The 17,614-nt window shown below is 33.1% G+C and overlaps 4 protein-coding genes across 4 annotated transcripts; 2 read left to right on the plus strand and 2 right to left on the minus strand.

The window, feature by feature from the left end:
• Window positions 1-851: 851 nt before the first annotated feature.
• Det (baculoviral IAP repeat containing deterin) lies at window positions 852-2,131 on the minus strand. The gene is made up of 4 exons (XM_011498413.1): window positions 2,024-2,131; window positions 1,707-1,910; window positions 1,135-1,255; window positions 852-1,034 (listed from the first exon to the last, which is right to left on the minus strand). Exons 1-4 carry the CDS (start codon window positions 2,059-2,061, stop codon window positions 921-923), a joined length of 477 nt encoding a protein of 158 aa, XP_011496715.1. The 5' UTR covers window positions 2,062-2,131; the 3' UTR covers window positions 852-920.
• A 675-nt stretch (window positions 2,132-2,806) lies between these two features.
• LOC105361291 (cilia- and flagella-associated protein 52) lies at window positions 2,807-10,302 on the plus strand. The gene is made up of 11 exons (XM_011498414.1): window positions 2,807-2,858; window positions 2,989-3,188; window positions 3,268-3,445; window positions 4,044-4,293; window positions 5,157-5,427; window positions 6,743-6,915; window positions 7,497-7,645; window positions 7,944-8,089; window positions 9,273-9,424; window positions 9,497-10,065; window positions 10,167-10,302. The coding sequence occupies exons 1-11, from the start codon at window positions 2,813-2,815 to the stop codon at window positions 10,235-10,237; spliced, it is 2,205 nt and encodes a 734-aa protein (XP_011496716.1). The 5' UTR covers window positions 2,807-2,812; the 3' UTR covers window positions 10,238-10,302.
• A 528-nt stretch (window positions 10,303-10,830) lies between these two features.
• Window positions 10,831-12,275, minus strand: Atg12 (Autophagy-related 12). The gene is made up of 4 exons (XM_011498415.1): window positions 11,877-12,275; window positions 11,751-11,843; window positions 11,540-11,676; window positions 10,831-11,021 (listed from the first exon to the last, which is right to left on the minus strand). The coding sequence occupies exons 1-4, from the start codon at window positions 11,932-11,934 to the stop codon at window positions 10,899-10,901; spliced, it is 411 nt and encodes a 136-aa protein (XP_011496717.1). The 5' UTR covers window positions 11,935-12,275; the 3' UTR covers window positions 10,831-10,898.
• Window positions 12,276-12,372: 97 nt separating this feature from the next.
• Rpn5 (regulatory particle non-ATPase 5) lies at window positions 12,373-15,258 on the plus strand. The gene is made up of 7 exons (XM_011498416.1): window positions 12,373-12,531; window positions 12,934-13,100; window positions 13,386-13,622; window positions 13,689-13,975; window positions 14,051-14,275; window positions 14,447-14,603; window positions 14,770-15,258. Exons 2-7 carry the CDS (start codon window positions 12,936-12,938, stop codon window positions 15,058-15,060), a joined length of 1,362 nt encoding a protein of 453 aa, XP_011496718.1. The 5' UTR covers window positions 12,373-12,531; window positions 12,934-12,935; the 3' UTR covers window positions 15,061-15,258.
• The last annotated feature ends 2,356 nt before the right edge of the window (window positions 15,259-17,614 follow it).

Raw genomic sequence — 17,614 nt, forward strand, 5'->3', positions numbered from 1 at the left:
AGGTAATTGATAATGTTGGAGCGCGGCGAGGGACGAGGTGTCCCGAGAGGATAACAGCACGAGGTGGAATATTACCGGCCCTCGAGTAACGTTCCGACGATCCGGACTCTCCCGGTCCGCCATCGCAGATATCATCGATCTTTACCTCGGCGTTCGGCTCGCGGCCACAGCAGCTCCGTCGGGACCGTCGGCTTCCAGCTCCTTAGCAACGGTATCCTCTCTTCACTGGACCAGAGATGCGATTCGTCCTCGAGCATTGTGGCTGGCCCGAGTGTCTGGAGGATGCGAGGGACGTTCGAGTGGGCGAATGCGCGCTCACGCGATGCCGATGCGCGTGTAGGGGACGCCTGTCGCCATCGTCGTCGCCGCCAACCCAGCACTTCCCTCCTGTCATTCGTTATCAATCGGCTTTCTTCTTCTTTTTCCTTTCCTTTAATCTTTACCCAATCTGGGATGAAAGACAGGCTACTACCACTCCACTGGAGGCACTCCTCACCTCACCACACCTCACCTCGCCTCACCTCACCTCGCCTCACCTCACCACACCTCACCACACCTCACCTCACCTCACCTCACCTCACCTCACCACACCACACCACTCGGCACCACTCTATTTCGTCCCCTTTCGACGGTCAACAGCCGCTCTACATGCGCATCGGAGATCGCGAAGGCGCGTCGTCGCGATAGGGCTGGTGATCCGCACTCGACTGGCGCGATGGGATGCGAGGGGGAACAACGACTAGGAGAGGACTCGTCGTCGTCGTCGATCGGCGCAACGATCTCTATTCGTTTCACAATTTCAACGTGGATAGGAGTAATAATCTTGCGTTGTGTAATATTATAAATCTCAGTTTTATTAAAGCGTATAAAAATATTGACATAATTATTTTATGTATCGGATATTATAATTACTTGTATAACTAGTCTATGCTCTTTTGTCTGCTCTTCATCTCTTCGTAAATGTGGGGGATTTCGCTCGCCGACGTCTTCCATTCTTCTTTCAACGTCCCTATGAGCTTCTCAAACTCAAGATTCTGAAAATGAACGAACGTCGAATGAGCATTAATACTAATTGATTACCTCGAGGCTCATAATGAGACATAATGATACAAACTCCCTATTTATTTCACTCACTTTATTGCGCGCATAGTAATGTTGCATTAATTGAAATAACTCCTTTATGGTTAGAGATCCTTCGTCTGATTTGTTTAGTTTTATATACAGGCAATTTGGCTGATGCTTCTTATGCTCTTGCCTACACCACAAACATTATGTTACATTAATAGTGCATATACATGTAGGATTAATAAACAATTCGACGACATCGATGCTCCAAGCTGCGCTTAGCTTAAATAAGGAATAGAGATTTCCAAGGGAACGGACAGAGCTGTTTGGTTATTTTTAATCGACGTCGCAGCTCTTGGATCACATTAATCTATAAGCAATTGATTTAAAGGCATTCCAATTTAAATGCTGCGAATATCTAAATGCCACGGCCTTATATTAATTTTTTACACTTTTACACTCTCTAGTTAAAAGTGGCATTACATCGAAGTGATCGACAAATAAAAATTGATTATCTCCCAAACTCTGCGACGCGAGTACCCAAATTTTAGCATACTTTTCATGGCCGTTCATTGGGAACATTGGGAAAACATTGCTTTCGCAGAAGATAATTTGTCGAGCAGCTGACATTTATTCCTCACCATGGATCATCGTCGGGCTCCCATCCATCTAGCTGCTTACTGCATATGAAACATTCGACCAAGTCAGGTTCATCCTTTTCACCAACAGCAAAAAATCCAGCCGATGCCATATTCTCTGGAGTGCATCGATGACTTTCCGACTTATAGGGCCAATGCCCGAAAGTCTCCAATCTCCCTTTTTTCCAAAATGTGGGATTCAGATTCCTGTCCAAAGACACATCAATGAGGTTATGTCGATTATAAAAATATCACTCGCCGCTCCGAGTCGCATATTTCAATTTTCTTAAGATTAAAAAAGCCTATATTAAAATACCTACTCGAGTATCAATGACGTATTTATCGATTCTTGTTTCATTTTAATGGAAAAATTTTAAGAAAACACTGGCTGCCCGACTGGTGTTTACATCAGCAAAATTTTTAAATGAAACTGTTGGCAGCGTATCCATGTATGGTTTTGTACAACGCGAGTCAAAACAATGCTAAAGTACTTCCCCATACGTATTGCCAAATACAACTGAATAATAACAACAAAAACAACAACAATAATAACAATAAAAAAAATAATAAGGATAACAATGATAATTATAATGATAATGATAATGATAATAACAATGATAATAACAACAATAATAATGATAATAATGATGATAATGATGATAATAATAATAATGATAATAATAATAATGATAATAATAATAATAATAGGTGACTAGGAGCAAGTAAATCGTGAAAATGAAAAAAAAATTCATCCCTATTGTAAATTGTTATTACGACAATTTAAATCATAGCTTTTGCGTTTTAAAGCAAATTTAGCAATGTTGTTAAAGCTGATTAAAGGCATAATACATAAAAATTATTAATAACTTTACTCAAAATAATCATTAAGTAATAAAGAAGATTTACTTTTATAAATATTTATATTGAAACAAGTGTACATTTGAACTTCAACATTGCTATGGTAACATATTTACAGAGAACATTGTTTCGAATGATTAACGCCACATGTACTTACTTTAGCATTTATACAAAACTTAGCTTATTATATTTATATTTTTAATATATAATAATATATAAATCTTATTATATTTTTTTTTATTTAATCTACCATGGACCTTCAGGACCTTGAATTAAGTGGAATAGTTGCATTTGATGGTATGTAAGCTTTACGATATTGGGCTAATCATGTAAATAAATTCTTTTGGTCTAACGAAAATTGCTCGTACGAGCACGATAAATATACAATTATAACACTAATCGGATGGATTGATTTGTAACAACGTAGGCTTGACTAAAAACAGTTTGCAACTGCATCCGGACGAAAAACACTTTGTTTATCCTATGGGAAATAAAGTTACGATTAAGCACATCGAATCAGGTGCACAATATTTTTTATCGGGCCACACTAATTTAATATCGACAATTTGCATATCACCATGCGGAAAATATATTGCTTCTGGACAAATCAATCACATGGGTTTCAAAGTACGTTCTGCCATTGTAAAGTATGAATTTTCACCTTCCTTATTATCATTTTACTGAAATGTATTTGTCAATGACTCAGGCGACTGTTATAATATGGGATTATCATCAGAGAAAATTGAAAGCGAGTCACACGATACATAAAGTGAGAGTTGAAAATGTGTGCTTCTCTTGCGAAAGTAATTTCTTAATAAGCCTTGGAGGAAGAGACGATGGAAACGTTGTGATATGGGATGTCAACAAGAATGATGCATTATGCGGTAAATTTTTTTACAATCTCATTTACATAAACTACGATTCGCCATCATAAAACATTTATCGGTCGAGCGCGATATCAAACGAACAATGCCCTAGATTTTGCTCTCAAATGCTCTCATTTAATAGAGAGAAAACAAAAACAAAAACAAAAACAAAAATAAAAAAATAAAATAAAATAAATAAATAAATAAATCAATCAATAAATAATCGTACTCTTTGATGTTTTATACGCAACTCAAATAACAAAATATTCTATTAAATTATTAGCTCGTTATTTATTACTCGATACGATTTATTTATCGTATTATACGAGCGTATAAAGCATCAAAGAGTACGATTATCAAAATTAGAAACGCATTTTAATTGGTAATTAAAGTTAGCAACAATTTCTGCCGATTATTATATGTTAGACGTAGACGAATGTCACATTACTGCTATTACTTAGACCTCATGAAATTATTAAAAATATTCGTATAAAAAAAAATGAAGATTACGTATGTTAATTAATGAAATGAATGCGAGGATTGTTCGTTATAAGAATTCGTAACTAGTCCATTGATTAATAACAACAACAACAACAACAACAACAAAAATATACAGGAGCTTGTGCTAGCACGGAAATAGCGGGCAATGCATATACGATTCGGCAAACAAATTTGCGAGATCAATGTTTCGTAACGAGTGGCGATCGAACATTCAAAGTCTGGCGAATTAATCCAGAAACGAGAAAAGTCTATGGAGTTGATGTGAAAGTTGGCAAACTCCGAAGAAGCATCAACTGCATCGTGATTGACGGCAGAGACGAATTGGCGTATTGCGGAACTTCCTCCGGTGATATTATTAAAGCCAGGTAACAATATCACGGATTAAATGAAATTATAACAACAAATGCTTTACACAATTATCAAAAGAAATTTCTAAACATTCATCCGAAACATTATACGAAAAAAAATTGTTATCGTTTCATTTTGTCGTTTTACTATTGTATTTATTAAGTTAAAGCTTTTTGTTGTTGTCAATTGTTTGTTGTTAGTTTGTTTGTTTGTTTGTTTGTTTGTTTGTTTGTTGTTGTATTATTATACATTTTTGTATTACATAACAATATAAAAATTCTCGATAAAACTTTCGATTCATAAAATAATAATTAAGCATTATTTGGATATTAAAGTTAAACGTCAATAATGTTAATTAAATTGGTAACGGATTATTTAGTAAATATTTTAATAAATAATTTAGCTGATTAATTATAATTAGAATAGGCTTTACAATTAAACGCTGAATAAAATATCAGATAAAATAAATACGTACGTGTGTGTGTGCGTGTGTGTGCGCGTGCGTGCGTGCGTGCGTGCGTGCGTGCGTGCGTGCGTGCGTGCGTGTGTAAAAAATTTTAATTATAAAGTAATTTTTTTTTCTTAATATTTATTGTATTATTTTGTGTTGTTATTGTATTATTGTATTATTTTATATGTTTATTGTATTATTTTGTGGCTAATATATTTGATAAAATATTTAGCTTTGGACTGTAATAATATGTAAGGAATTAATGAAATTTAGTAATTTTAATGGAATCTGATGGCCCTTAGCGTCAAACGGATATAAAACATTTGTATATGTGTGAAATATTGCACCTTCAAAGGGCTTTTTAGATATTTAATTTAAACGATTTAATGAAAGGCTGACATAAAACCAATGATTTATTGTATGACGAAGATTGAATTATTACCACAATCTGGAGCAGAAGGAGCCCGTACAAACGCCATTGATGATCGGCTGTTATTCAAAAATATCGAAAAATCCGAAAAATTACAAGCTTGGAATTGGCGAATTATATTCCGGTGGCGTCACAAATTTGCTACTTTATAAGATCGATCAAATGATAGTTGGCACTGGGGACGGAACATTGGAGCTGGTGACAATCATCGACGTTAACATAAAAAGCAATAAAAAAATCAAATCACCGAGCACCCCACAAATAAAAACGGTATTATCATCATCATTATTGTTGTTGTTGTTGTTGTTGTTGTTATTATTGATGTTACTCGCTTCGAGTAGTTATTGGATTTTCCATCATCGAGAATGGGAAAAATGTATGAAAATTTTTCAGAATAAAATTATCAGATAAAATTGCACGATATACGTGTCATCGTGTTTGTCCGATCTAAACGATAATAATATACTCATTTTACAAGCGTGCAATTAATTTTTCAATACGAGTGAAAAACAAAATCAAAAAAAAAAAAAAAAAAAAAAAAACATGAAAAATGAATAATTAAAAATGACAAGAAAAACGAATATTAAAATCATTGTTACGCTCAACGACTGCTTGACCTTTTAATTTTCATTCAAGTTTACATTCAATATTCAATATTAATTGGATAATTGCCGCGTGAAATTAAGCCTCCCATCTCTATGAACGATTGTCGATCGATGAAATAGAAAATTCAACTTCTAAAACTGAAATTATTATTGCTCGTTCAATAATATAGATTATTTAAGTAATCGATCTGGTAAGTAACAATATCGTCACAAATATACGAATCAACTTGTATTAAATTCAATTCCAACCTGTCATTATCTATTCATTTCTAATCGCAATCGATCTCCAGGGTCATACTTCGTCAAACATGTTTTCCACTAAATAATAATTAATTTAAATACGTCATTATAGATAAGCATACATTTTTCCAATATAGTCAGTTATCGACTACATTTATGATTGTTAACAAGCCTTATTAATCAATATTTAAATAAATAATCTTTTGCGAGCGCAATATTTATAAAACAATGTTTGATAAAAAGTAAAAAAGAAAAGAAAAAAATTTAAAAAATAGATGGAAAAAAAACACATAATGAACAAAGTCTCGTAACTAGTAGGAGGGAAAATAAAGAGAGAGAGAGAGAGAGAGAGAGAGAGAGAACGCGTAAGATCATTGGCATAACAGAAATCTAAAATGCAACCGTTTCCGATATTTGTTTGGCATTGCGTAAGACGAATAATAAATAATATTTTACCGAGACTGCATAAATTGAAAAAAAAAAAAAAAAAAAAAAAAAAAAAAAAAAAACGTAAACAAAGTTAAGTGTCTGTCATTTGGAATAAAAGACTCTTATCCTGAAACTTTGTCATTAATTATAAGCTTCGACGGGTTATTACGTTATGAGCTTCCCTCGGAGCTTATTCATTATGCATCCTCTATGATTACCTATATGATTTGAAAAGAAAAAGAAAAGAAAACGTAAAATCAATTTTCCAGATGATAATAGACAAGACATGATAACGATGATATTCATTGCAGCTTCTTGCCGAAAATGTTCGTAGTGGCGTAAGCTCCTTGGTTTTATGGAAAGACGAATACATAATCGTTGGCACAATTTTCAGTGAAATTTACCAAATCAAGCTATCCAATTTTGATATGCGTCTTCTCGTCACCTGTCACACCGCCACAATTTACGATATTGCTTTTCCACAGTAAGTTCAACGACCCGCTTGATGAAATTTTTCACCATTTTCAGCTTTCTTCGGTTTGGCTTTTTGAATAAGCTGTAAGCTAATAAATCTGCCACGTGCTTTCCGCAGTGACAAACATTGTGATAATATATATTGATATTAGGACTCGGAGCAATCATTTATGTATGTGTGTATGTAGTCGGGCATTTTCAACAACTGGCCGTACAACCGTTTAAACCATTATCATATAAATAAATAAATATGTTTCGATTAACAATTCGTCATTATGTAAACATTCTTTTATTTTTGTCTCTGTTTTTTTTTCTTCTTCTACTTCTTCTTCTTCTTCTTCTTCTTTTTTTCTTTCTTTTTCTCTCAAAGCCACATTGCCAAGTCGATGATGATAAAGGAAATTTTCGATAAATGAATGTTGAAAATTCGTGAAAAACTAGATTGGACGTTAAATTGGATGTACAACGATGTATTTATTGATATTATTGCCGATAACTTATCGAACGAAAGTTGCTCGAGTTATCAATGTTAATGCTTCATTAATGTTGCCACCATTTATATAGCTTTTGCAATAAATTCATTTATTTCAGTAATTATTCGGAAATATTTGCTACTGGCAGCAAAAATGATATCAGATTATGGAGATTAGAAACGCAAAGAGAACTTTTAAGAATCACTGTGCCGAATTTTGTGTGCACAAGCATTTATTTCTCTCACGACGGGACAATGCTGGTATCAGGTGATAGTTTAAATCAATGTCTCCACATAAATCTTAGGAACCACGCACAGTTAATGCACAGCAATTTAATTATTAAAGACAAAAAAAAAAAAAAAAAAAAAAAAAAAAAAAAAAAAAAAAAGACAAAAGCAAAAAAAATTTTCTTAATTTTATAAACTTATAATGGCTAAATTTATTCATTTTGTAAAATCTACTCGCACAAACGCTTAAAATTGATTCAACCTTATCTCGCATTATCTATTAAATGATTATTGAGTACGCACTGAGCTACAAAAATTTTATTATTGTTTATTCTTAGCTTGGAACGATGGTATAATTCGAGCTTTTACACCGCAAACTGGTCGCTTAATCTTCGCAATTATAAACGCACACGTAAAAGCTGTTTCTGCGGTTACATTAACGAATGATGGGAGAAAAATAATAAGCGGCGGCTGTGATGGGCAGGTATTTTTAATTTAATTCTTTTATTCCTCTTTAACGTAATATTTATTAAGCTGCGACTTACGCAAATTGGCCAGTAATTTGAAATTTTCAATCAAAATATATACTTAACATTGTACGAAATCAAGTGCGGTATGTATTTTAACATTTTAACATTCGCCTTTCCGTTTGTTATTCTATGATTCTTATACAATGTGTATAAGATAAATTTTCTTTTAATAATATTATTAGCAAACTGATATACATTACACATATATTTATATATATAAATCTTTTATTTCGACTACTAATTGACATTATTATTATTACTATTATGACACTAATTGAAAACAATCATTTATTGATGAACTTTAAACTTGCTAAGCATGTTTTATACATTACTTTTACTTTTAAGAATTTTAAAATATATAAATATCAAATATTAAAGCTTTTAAATTATTAGATATTAAAATTGTTTTTTTTTAATACCGTTCTATATATATATATATATATAAAGTTTGCATTTTTTTTTCAATCTTTCGAATGAGATGATTGAAATGAGAAATGATTTTTAAAGAAACCGCTAACATATGTATACAAAACTTTATGATTACCCAATTTCTTAATAATTTCCTAATAATGAATAATATAAATTAAATCCTTACGTAGCTTTTGATCTCCAAAAAATTAAGTAAACAAATGCTACTGTCTCTTTTAAACAAAAACTTCTGATTTATTACCAAAAAATAATATTTAATCCTAATGAGGTATTGTTGTTGTTGTTGTTGTAGTAGTAGTAGTGGTAGTGGTAGTAGTGGTAGTGGTAGTGGTAGTGGTAGTGGTAGTGGTAGTGGTAGTGGTAGTGGTAGTGGTAGTGGTAGTGGTAGTGGTAGTAGTAGTAGTAGTAGTGGCAGTGGTAGTAGTAGTAGTAGTAGTGGTAGTAGTAGCAGTAGTGGTAGTAGTGGTAGTAGCAGTAGTGGTAGTGGTAGTATTTATTATTTATTATAATTATTGTCATCATCGTTATTAACATACACGCTTCCCTTGAATGAATAAAACAAGTCAATCAAAAACAAAACAATATTCAATAAATAAAATAAATAAAAATAATAAAAGTCATGGATTTAAAAGTAAAATGAAATTGATATATTCATTGCTGTCAATTACATTGGAATGTACGAATAGCATTTAGAATATTTTATTTTAGATAAGAGTATGGGAGTTAGAACCTGAAATACAAAAATTAGTTTGGGTTTTGAAAGAACACCGAGGATCTGTAACATCCTTGCACACTAATAATGATAGTACGCACGTAATCAGTTCCAGTACCGATGGAACATGTGTTATTTGGGATATTCAGTAAGTCATATAATGCAACGCATCAAACACTACCGATAAATATTAATTACTTTACGTATGAAAATTTTATAGACGTGGTTCCAGAAAACAAGTATTAATGGGAAATACAATGTATATGGCTGCCTGTTTCAGTCCTAATAATATTCAAATTTTAACATGCGGCACAGATAGAAAAATATCGTATTGGGAGACATTAGATGGTTTAATGATACGAGAACTCGAAGGATCCGGAGTCGGAGCTCTTAATTGCATCGATATATCGCCCGATGGAAAATACTTCGTAACTGGTGGAAATGACAGCATTGTTAAGTTGTGGTCGTACGAAACTGGAGAAACTAGTCATGTGGGCATGGGACATGCTGCGATAATAACGGCATGCAAGATCAGTCCCGATGGCAAAAACATTGTGACAGTCAGTGCCGATGGGGCTATTATGATATGGAAATGTCCATTTGAGATGAAATTTAATGATGATAATGAAATCAATCATCATGAAATGTCAAGTATTGATTCAAGGTCGACATGCAGCATACGCGAGCAAGAATTCAAAAAGCATCATCCAATAGAATTAGAAACTGAGAATATTGCTGATTTTACTCCACGATCGACAACCAATGAAAGCATAAAAGCCGTTTACGAAGGTAATACACATAGACTATTACAATCAGCTGTTAAAAAAAAAAAAAGAAAATCTCTTTTGCAAGTTGAATGTTATTTAAATTTGTAATTTCAACTTTTTCAGGCAATACAGATAGTAAGCCCTGCAAATGCGATCCAACGCAGCCAAGTCCAAACAATTGCAGATGTAATTAATAATACAATATAATACATATAATCATCTGGTGTATTTCAAAAATCGAAAAACGAGTGAATTAAGTCGCAATAATTAAATTAAAAATCTAAAATAATTCGAAAATACTCGATTTTCCAAGTCACTAGTATAGTTTATTTCTAAACAATATTATTTACAAACGACTAAAATCTATACAATAAAATACAATGCAATTTATTCACCATAAATATAATTAGATTAATAATAATAACATACGAATCAGCAAAAAATACGGATTAAATGACTTTAATATATAATTTATACAATAATTGAATGGTATTTCGTGTAGGCGCATAAGATTTTTGAAATTAATTTCTTTTTAAGTATAAAAACGTTTTGTATCTTATTATAAGTACTATACATTTAAGCCTTAATTTTATACAAAATTTGATATGCGAATAAATTAATTCAAAACTTTTAAAGCTTCAAACACTTTCATCGTTCAAAGTCTTGAGAAAATGTTGAGTTAGAAAAATAATGATAAAGAAAAAGAAAAAGAATGAAAGAACGAAAGAAATTAAGAAAGAAAAATTATCACAAAATTATCCTTCTATTTGAATAAATCGGTCTACAGTCGGAAGAAAAAATATAAAAACATTGCCAATTGAGAAATTTCCTTTTTCATTAATAGCGTTGCAATTTTCAACCCCAAGCCTGAGTCTTACAATAGTGAATTATGAGTTTCCCATCTGTTCCGTAACAATCATAAAGGTTTTTCACAGTTTGGTCCGGAGCTGGTGCAAAAGTTTGATTAATATATAAGAACTGCAAAATATATAAAAAATTTTAATTCCTTCTCATTATTCTTTATAATGAAAATGTATTTTTGTCATTTTTCTTTTTTCCTCTTTTTTTTCTCCCCCTCGAATATCACGTACATTTTGTAAATTAATAAGAAAATCTGTTCATTTTTCTTTCTATAAAGAAGCTTATCTTCATTGATGTTTATTTAATCTAAAATACAGCGAGGTAAGGAATTAATTTCAATATTTCAAAAGTCAAGCCTTTATATGTATTGCATGAAAAAAAAGATATTATCTTTTTAAAAATAAATATTTTATAGAGAGAGAGCATTTGGCTTGGAATTGAATTCTTAAACAATAGCGTGCAATGTTCTCGAGCATTATTTACCCATCGACGCTAAGCATTTAGGCTTTGAAACTATTGTCATAAATACAATATACAAGCGCTGTATGATAAAAAAAAAAAAAGTAAAAAGAAAAAAAACAGATTTTCCTTTATTATTCTTGCGTACATCAAATGTTTACATATTAAAGACTTACCAATCTTTCTTCGGCTCCCAATTTAATACATTTCTTAATAAATTCTGAAATCCATCCAATAGTATTATCAGGGCTTACGACCCATTTCTTTTTCATCATTATAGGGGCATCTCCGGTCGCTTTGAGCAATACCTCAACTACAAAAAAATATTACAAAACTGCGTGATTCGAAAGCTTAGAATTTCCCCAAATTTCACAACATGAATATTACTTTTTTTTTCTTTAACGGGAGGTAGTGGAGCTTCGATGTGCGAGGGATTTGTATCGGAGGATAGAGTTTCTAAGTTCTGAGGTACTTCGTCACTCGTCGTCGTCGTCGTCGTCGTCGTCGTCGTCGTCGTCGTCGTCGTCGCAGTTCTTACCAAACTCCTTTCATCTACCTCCTTCTCCGCCATTTCAAATCTTACAGACTATTTAATATCAATATGTGATCATATTTATTATTATCCTTCTACGTTTCTTTCACACCACTTTCGCTAAATTCCCATTTCATCATGCAATAGCAAACTAATTTTTATCGTAATACCGTTTATAAAATTGAAGGTTATGTTGGGAATAAGAACACAGTAATTGGCAGCAGAGGCGACTACGAGATACGAAGACATTGGTCAACTACTGAAGTCGTAGAATCCTTTTCAAAAGCGCAATCAATTCTTTTATCTCGGATATTAATTTCGTTTATTAATGCGACTAAAAACGCTGAAAAATCTATCTAGACGCAATGTTTATATCTAATGTGCAGTTGATATAAGCACTCTCTATGCTCGAATAAAGCTTAATAATACCAGATGAGCTTTCGGTTGGATAACGTCGTACACACGTCTTTGACGAAGCAAGTGCGACGACTAGTTGTAATGTAAATTGAAAAGATATCTGCTTTTCCGCATCTGTATTTTAATTAATCAGGACGCCAATTAGTCCTTCGTGTTATTGAATTACCGTTGTAACTGAAAATATTTAAGTTAAAAAATTCGCTGCAACCGAACGATTAAGTAAATATTTATTTGTTAATATCAATTGTTAATGTTAACGTCTATTGAATGACTTTTTAAATGCTGCCGACATTCCAAAATAACCTCAATTACTTTATAAGACTTTAGATATGTTTTTAATAAGGCAATGCGCAGTTTAAACTCATTAATGGCTATTTATGTTTGATTTTAACTTTGTTTTATCTTCAAATTTGCCGTCTCGGCCTATGTGAAATGAATTTCTGTTAAATTTCTGTTTCAAAAAGTGCAAAGTAACGATGTTGATGAAAATAGGCATTCCCGAGTACTGGCGCTAATGTATTTTCATCTTTTAATGTTTGTGATGAAACGTACAAGACAACACTGTGGAGGGATTGAAATAATTTTCTCCCAACAAACTTCTTATATTCTGATTTGTTTCAGCGATGACGGACTCGGCAGTGGTTGATGGAGGTAGAATTGTAAAGATGGAAGTGGACTATAGCAGTAATTGCGATGCAAAAATACCAGAATGTAAAAAGTTAGCTGTCGAAGGGAAACTTCACGATGCCTTAGATCAACTTCTAGTTCTAGAAAAACTTACCAGAACGGCAAGTTATGTTTTTCTCTTACAAAATTTCATAAAATCTATACTTGCTTTGTATTTTCCATATTGTATTAAACTTACTTTTAACTTAATATTATAATTGATAATGTAATTTGTTTTCATGTCCAAAAGGAAAAAGTCCGAAATAATAGTAAGAATAGGAATTTACCGGATTCTCGTTTCACAGAACCCAATTAAATTTAACGATTGAAATAGTTGCCATTAGCGATAGAAATTTGCAATTTAAGCGCATAAATCGTAAAACTGTCTAATTTATCAATTTGCGCAGGCTTCGGATATGGTATCGACGTCTAGAGTTCTTATAACCATTGTAGAAATATGTTTTGAAGCTAAAAACTGGGCTGCTTTGAACGAACATATTGTTCTCTTATCGAAAAGACGATCTCAATTGAAACAAGCAGTAACAAAAATGGTACAAGAGTGCTGTACGTACATTGACAAGACTCCAGATAGAGAAATCATGATCAAACTCATAGAAACTTTGCGTTCTGTAACGGAGGGAAAGGTATGCATAAATCATAAAAGTCACCATCTACAATATACATCCATGTAAATGCAATTTTTTATTTAGATATACGTGGAAGTCGAGAGAGCAAGACTAACTCATAGATTAGCTAAATTAAAGGAGGAGGATGGGGATATCGCGAACGCAGCCTCGGTAATGTTGGAATTGCAAGTGGAGACATACGGCAGTATGTCCCGAAGGGAGAAAGCCTCATTAATATTGGAACAAATGCGCCTCTGCCTACTGAAGCACGATTTCATTCGCACCCAAGTCATGGCAAAAAAAATAAACATAAAGTTCTTCGAAGATGAAAATGACGATGAGACGCAAGAATTGAAATTAAAATACTACGAGTGAGTAAAATTGAGAAAAACGACGCTTTTCACTTTTTATAAATAGCTCTAATGCCTTAAACTGTTTTATGACAGATTGATGATGGAATTAGCACGCCACGAAGGCTGGTACTTAGAATTGTGCCGACACAATCGAGCAGTTCTGGAAACTCCAAGCGTTAAGGCTGATGCCGATAAAAGGCATACAGCTTTATCCAGAGCTGTTTTATATCTTATTCTTGCTCCACACGAACCAGAACAAGCAGATTTAACTCATAGGTTGTTAGCCGATAAGCTCCTCGAAGAAATACCAATATACAAGTAGGCCACCGACATTAAACCTTTCTATGTCTTTATCAAACTTTTTTATTCCCAGATAAGCCCTTGAAATGGCTAAAATAACAATATAATATAATCACAATAAATTTATAAAATATATGAAATTGCTTGCTGAAAATAAGACTATTTATAAGAATTTGATTATTTTTTAAGGGAGCTACTACGACTTTTCGTTAATCCCGAGTTAATCAAGTGGTCGGGATTGTGTGAAATTTACGAGAAAAATTTGCTTGCAACGGAGGTATTCTCATCTGCCACGGAAGAAGGTCGTAAGCGTTGGGGCGAATTACGAAATAGAGTTGTGGAACACGTAAGTCAAAGCATTCATCGTGCCGGATATAATATTTTGATATGTTTGAGCTTGTCACTATGATAGTTAAACAGATGGACACATTCTTTAACGCTTAATTAAGTCTAACGTTAAGTGTGCTCTAATAATTCTCACTGCTCATTCGTCTTCGCATTCTTCCCAACAGAATATTAGAATAATGGCGAAATATTACACAAGAATCACACTGAGCCGCATGGCGGAATTGCTGGATCTGCCAGTAGAGGAAACCGAGCAGTGCCTCTGCAATTTGGTTGAGACCGGCGTAATAAGTGCGCGCACCGACCGGCCCGCGGGTGTCGTACGATTCACAAGGACGCAAGAACCCGCGGCGATGCTCGACGAGTGGGCGGGATCCCTGTCGAAGCTCATGAGCCTTGTCAACAACACCACGCATCTCATACATCAGGAGGAGATGCTTGCCAGTGCTAAGGCGTAAAAAGGAAGACATTTGTGAACTCGAGGAGCGCTGCTATTTTTTTTTTTTTTCCTTTCCCCCTCCCCATACTAATTCTACCGGAGAATCGTATATTTTTACGAATTACTCGCGGCTTTTCTCTCTCCCTCATTACCTAGCAGAATAAATTTACCATTATAACATGTTATTTAATAATAAAAAGTGAAAAGAAAAATTCAATCGATTTGATATTTGCATCACCCGTAGTTTGTTAAAAAAAAAAAAATAAAATAATAATAATAATAATAATAATAACAACAAAATAAATAAATAAATAAAAAATTTACCTATAAAAGGAGGGATTCGTAGTACGAGCATTTAAGCTTATCGAGCCTCGACTTTTTAGTAAATTAATTCGCCGAATTTCACGCCAATGTTAAAATCCTCTTGTAGTGATAAATTTGTACTTAATAATTTTAATAATTTACGGCTGTCTTTACTGGGAAAGTCTCCTGGACTTGATAAGCTTCCGTAGTTCTGCAAAAAATTCCTTACATATGTATGAAAAAATCTTTATAAATTTTCTTTTATTATAATATATATACAAAACATCACATTGGGTAATCAAAATTAAAATTAACTCAATTAACTGTAATTGAAAAGAGGTTGAGTCTTAAATTAAAAACATGACGCTGTTCGTTTGAAAAATATGTTACAATATTTGTTTGCTATCGAGCTGTGCACTAAAGTATACGATGATAACATTGGCGCTTTTCTTAAACAGAAAAGAAAGCTACTGTGCTGCAATCGCCGTACATCTCTCCTGTAAAATTATAGAAACCTTCGTGTAAGCTGATGACAAGTAATTAAATTAATCCTACATATTTGAAAATAATGCTAATAACAATATGTTTCCTTTTTCTTTCTTCATTTCTTTCCATCTTTCTTTCTTTGTCGTTTTCTCCATCACCCCCCCCCCCTCTCTCTCTCTCTCTCTCTCTCACCAAACCCCTCTTCTTTTTCTTCTCTTTCTCCTCTTCTTCCTTTTTACAATATCAATTTATAATTTATCGATTATTTTTCGTAAATTATAGATACATTTATAAAACGTTGTGCATTATTGCTAAGTATTTGAAACCAGTTTATCAAAATTGATTTTCCATTAGATTACATTACCCCTCGAACGACTCATTAAAATTTCCTTTTCTAATCCGTAATTTGTTCTGCTTCGATTAATACTGTTTAAATATCAGAATTACTTTTATTTCAACTCGCGCGATCAAACTCTTTTTGCGCTCTTCCTCTTTTATAAGAAATATATTTGTGTTTTTTGTTGTTTTTTTTTTTTGCTTGTTGGTTTCTTTGTTTGGATTTTTTTTTTTTTTTTTTTTTTTTTTTTGTTTTGTTTACAAGGCATCAGCAGTCTTAATGTGTATGTATGTATGTATGTATGTATGTATGTCGTATAATACAAAAATATGATTCATTTTGAGCTACTGCAGTCATTCAAGGACATTCAAATGCATAAATCCTTGCATCATCTGGTGCTCTACGAGAACTCTATGTACATTGTCTTTCCTTAAATAATCTAAATTATTCTGTTATATTTCAAGAACTATACGTTCGTGCGAGACTGAGCAATCAAACAGGCATTCTTACACTCTCGTACACATCCTTACAGATAAGTGACAATTCACAAATTTACGAGCGTTGCGTTGTATAATAGGCGGCAATTTGATACAACATTACTTTATATTTTACAATGCTTTGAATTAACGAATCGGGGGCCCCATTGATAATGGCTCATCTTAAATTTCGTGAATTTGTTAATAATATCACAGAGAGCGCGTGAAAAAATTTAAATTAATTTAAATTAATAAATTTCATATTATTAATTACAGCCTATTATTCAGTAACCGATCGACAACATCAGCTGAGCACGAGCTTTTCCACCCGTTTTAATATAAAAAATCAAAGTGATAAATCGATGCACACGCACGCTATGTGTGCAAAAAGTCGCAGCTCCTGATCTCTTGTCCACTTGTATCACTCATTACAAAAAGCAAATGCATTTTATGCATTTTATGCTCATTTTAATGGACAATAATGGTAAAAGTTTGTTAAGTGACTTATTAACAAAATTTTAACCACAACTAAAGGTCGATTGTGCCACTTTAAGAAGGTACACCTATCGAAGAGTTTATTCGGAAAAAGGTATGAAAATATTTTGTTGATCGACTATTACGCGAACGTAAGAAAAAGATCTTTCTTTCTTGCGTTGCGCGCACGAGCCAACAGCAACGCGCGCACAATCATATAAACATACAATAAGCGCGTTCACGCAGTTGCGCACACCTTTGCGAATGCATAATGTTTCTTTTTTCTTCAAGCCTACGGATTATGATAACGAAATGATTAGGCTCTATTAAGAATTGTAATGAGAAGGCAAAAGTAGTCTAGCTGAGCGATATCGATATTTGTTTAGAATTTATTAAAGATCTATCGAAGCTAGGCAAATAGCATTGCTGATTTTTAGGTCGACATCGAGGAATTATGAACTATTATACAAGCCCGCGAGATATATTATTTTATCCAA

The sequence above is a fragment of the Ceratosolen solmsi genome, unplaced genomic scaffold (genome assembly GCF_000503995.2).
Source record: "Ceratosolen solmsi marchali unplaced genomic scaffold, CerSol_1.0 scaffold30, whole genome shotgun sequence".
NCBI classification, from domain to species: Eukaryota; Metazoa; Arthropoda; class Insecta; order Hymenoptera; family Agaonidae; genus Ceratosolen; species Ceratosolen solmsi.

Bases quoted from the DNA above. Each gene is read 5' to 3' on its own strand.
- Det (XM_011498413.1), bottom strand. From the start codon at position 2,061: ATGAAACAAGAATCGATAAATACGTCATTGATACTCGA. The intron at 1,911-2,023 runs GTAGGTATTTTA...GTCTTTGGACAG, and splicing joins AATACGTCATTGATACTCGA to GAATCTGAATCCCACATTTT. The intron at 1,256-1,706 runs GTGAGGAATAAA...TTTGTGGTGTAG, and splicing joins GAGCCCGACGATGATCCATG to GCAAGAGCATAAGAAGCATC.
- LOC105361291 (XM_011498414.1), top strand. From the start codon at position 2,813: ATGGACCTTCAGGACCTTGAATTAAGTGGAATAGTTGCATTTGATG. The intron at 4,294-5,156 runs GTAACAATATCA...TGTATGACGAAG, and splicing joins GGTGATATTATTAAAGCCAG to ATTGAATTATTACCACAATC. The intron at 7,646-7,943 runs GTGATAGTTTAA...GTTTATTCTTAG, and splicing joins CGGGACAATGCTGGTATCAG to CTTGGAACGATGGTATAATT.
- Atg12 (XM_011498415.1), bottom strand. From the start codon at position 11,934: ATGGCGGAGAAGGAGGTAGATGAAAGGAGTTTGGTAAGAACTGCGACG. The intron at 11,844-11,876 runs CGACGACGACGA...CGACGACGACGA, and splicing joins AACTGCGACGACGACGACGA to GTGACGAAGTACCTCAGAAC. The intron at 11,022-11,539 runs GTAAGTCTTTAA...TATATTTTGCAG, and splicing joins TGGGAGCCGAAGAAAGATTG to TTCTTATATATTAATCAAAC.
- Rpn5 (XM_011498416.1), top strand. From the start codon at position 12,936: ATGACGGACTCGGCAGTGGTTGATGGAGGTAGAATTGTAAAGATGGAA. The intron at 13,976-14,050 runs GTGAGTAAAATT...GTTTTATGACAG, and splicing joins TTGAAATTAAAATACTACGA to ATTGATGATGGAATTAGCAC. The intron at 14,604-14,769 runs GTAAGTCAAAGC...TCTTCCCAACAG, and splicing joins GAAATAGAGTTGTGGAACAC to AATATTAGAATAATGGCGAA.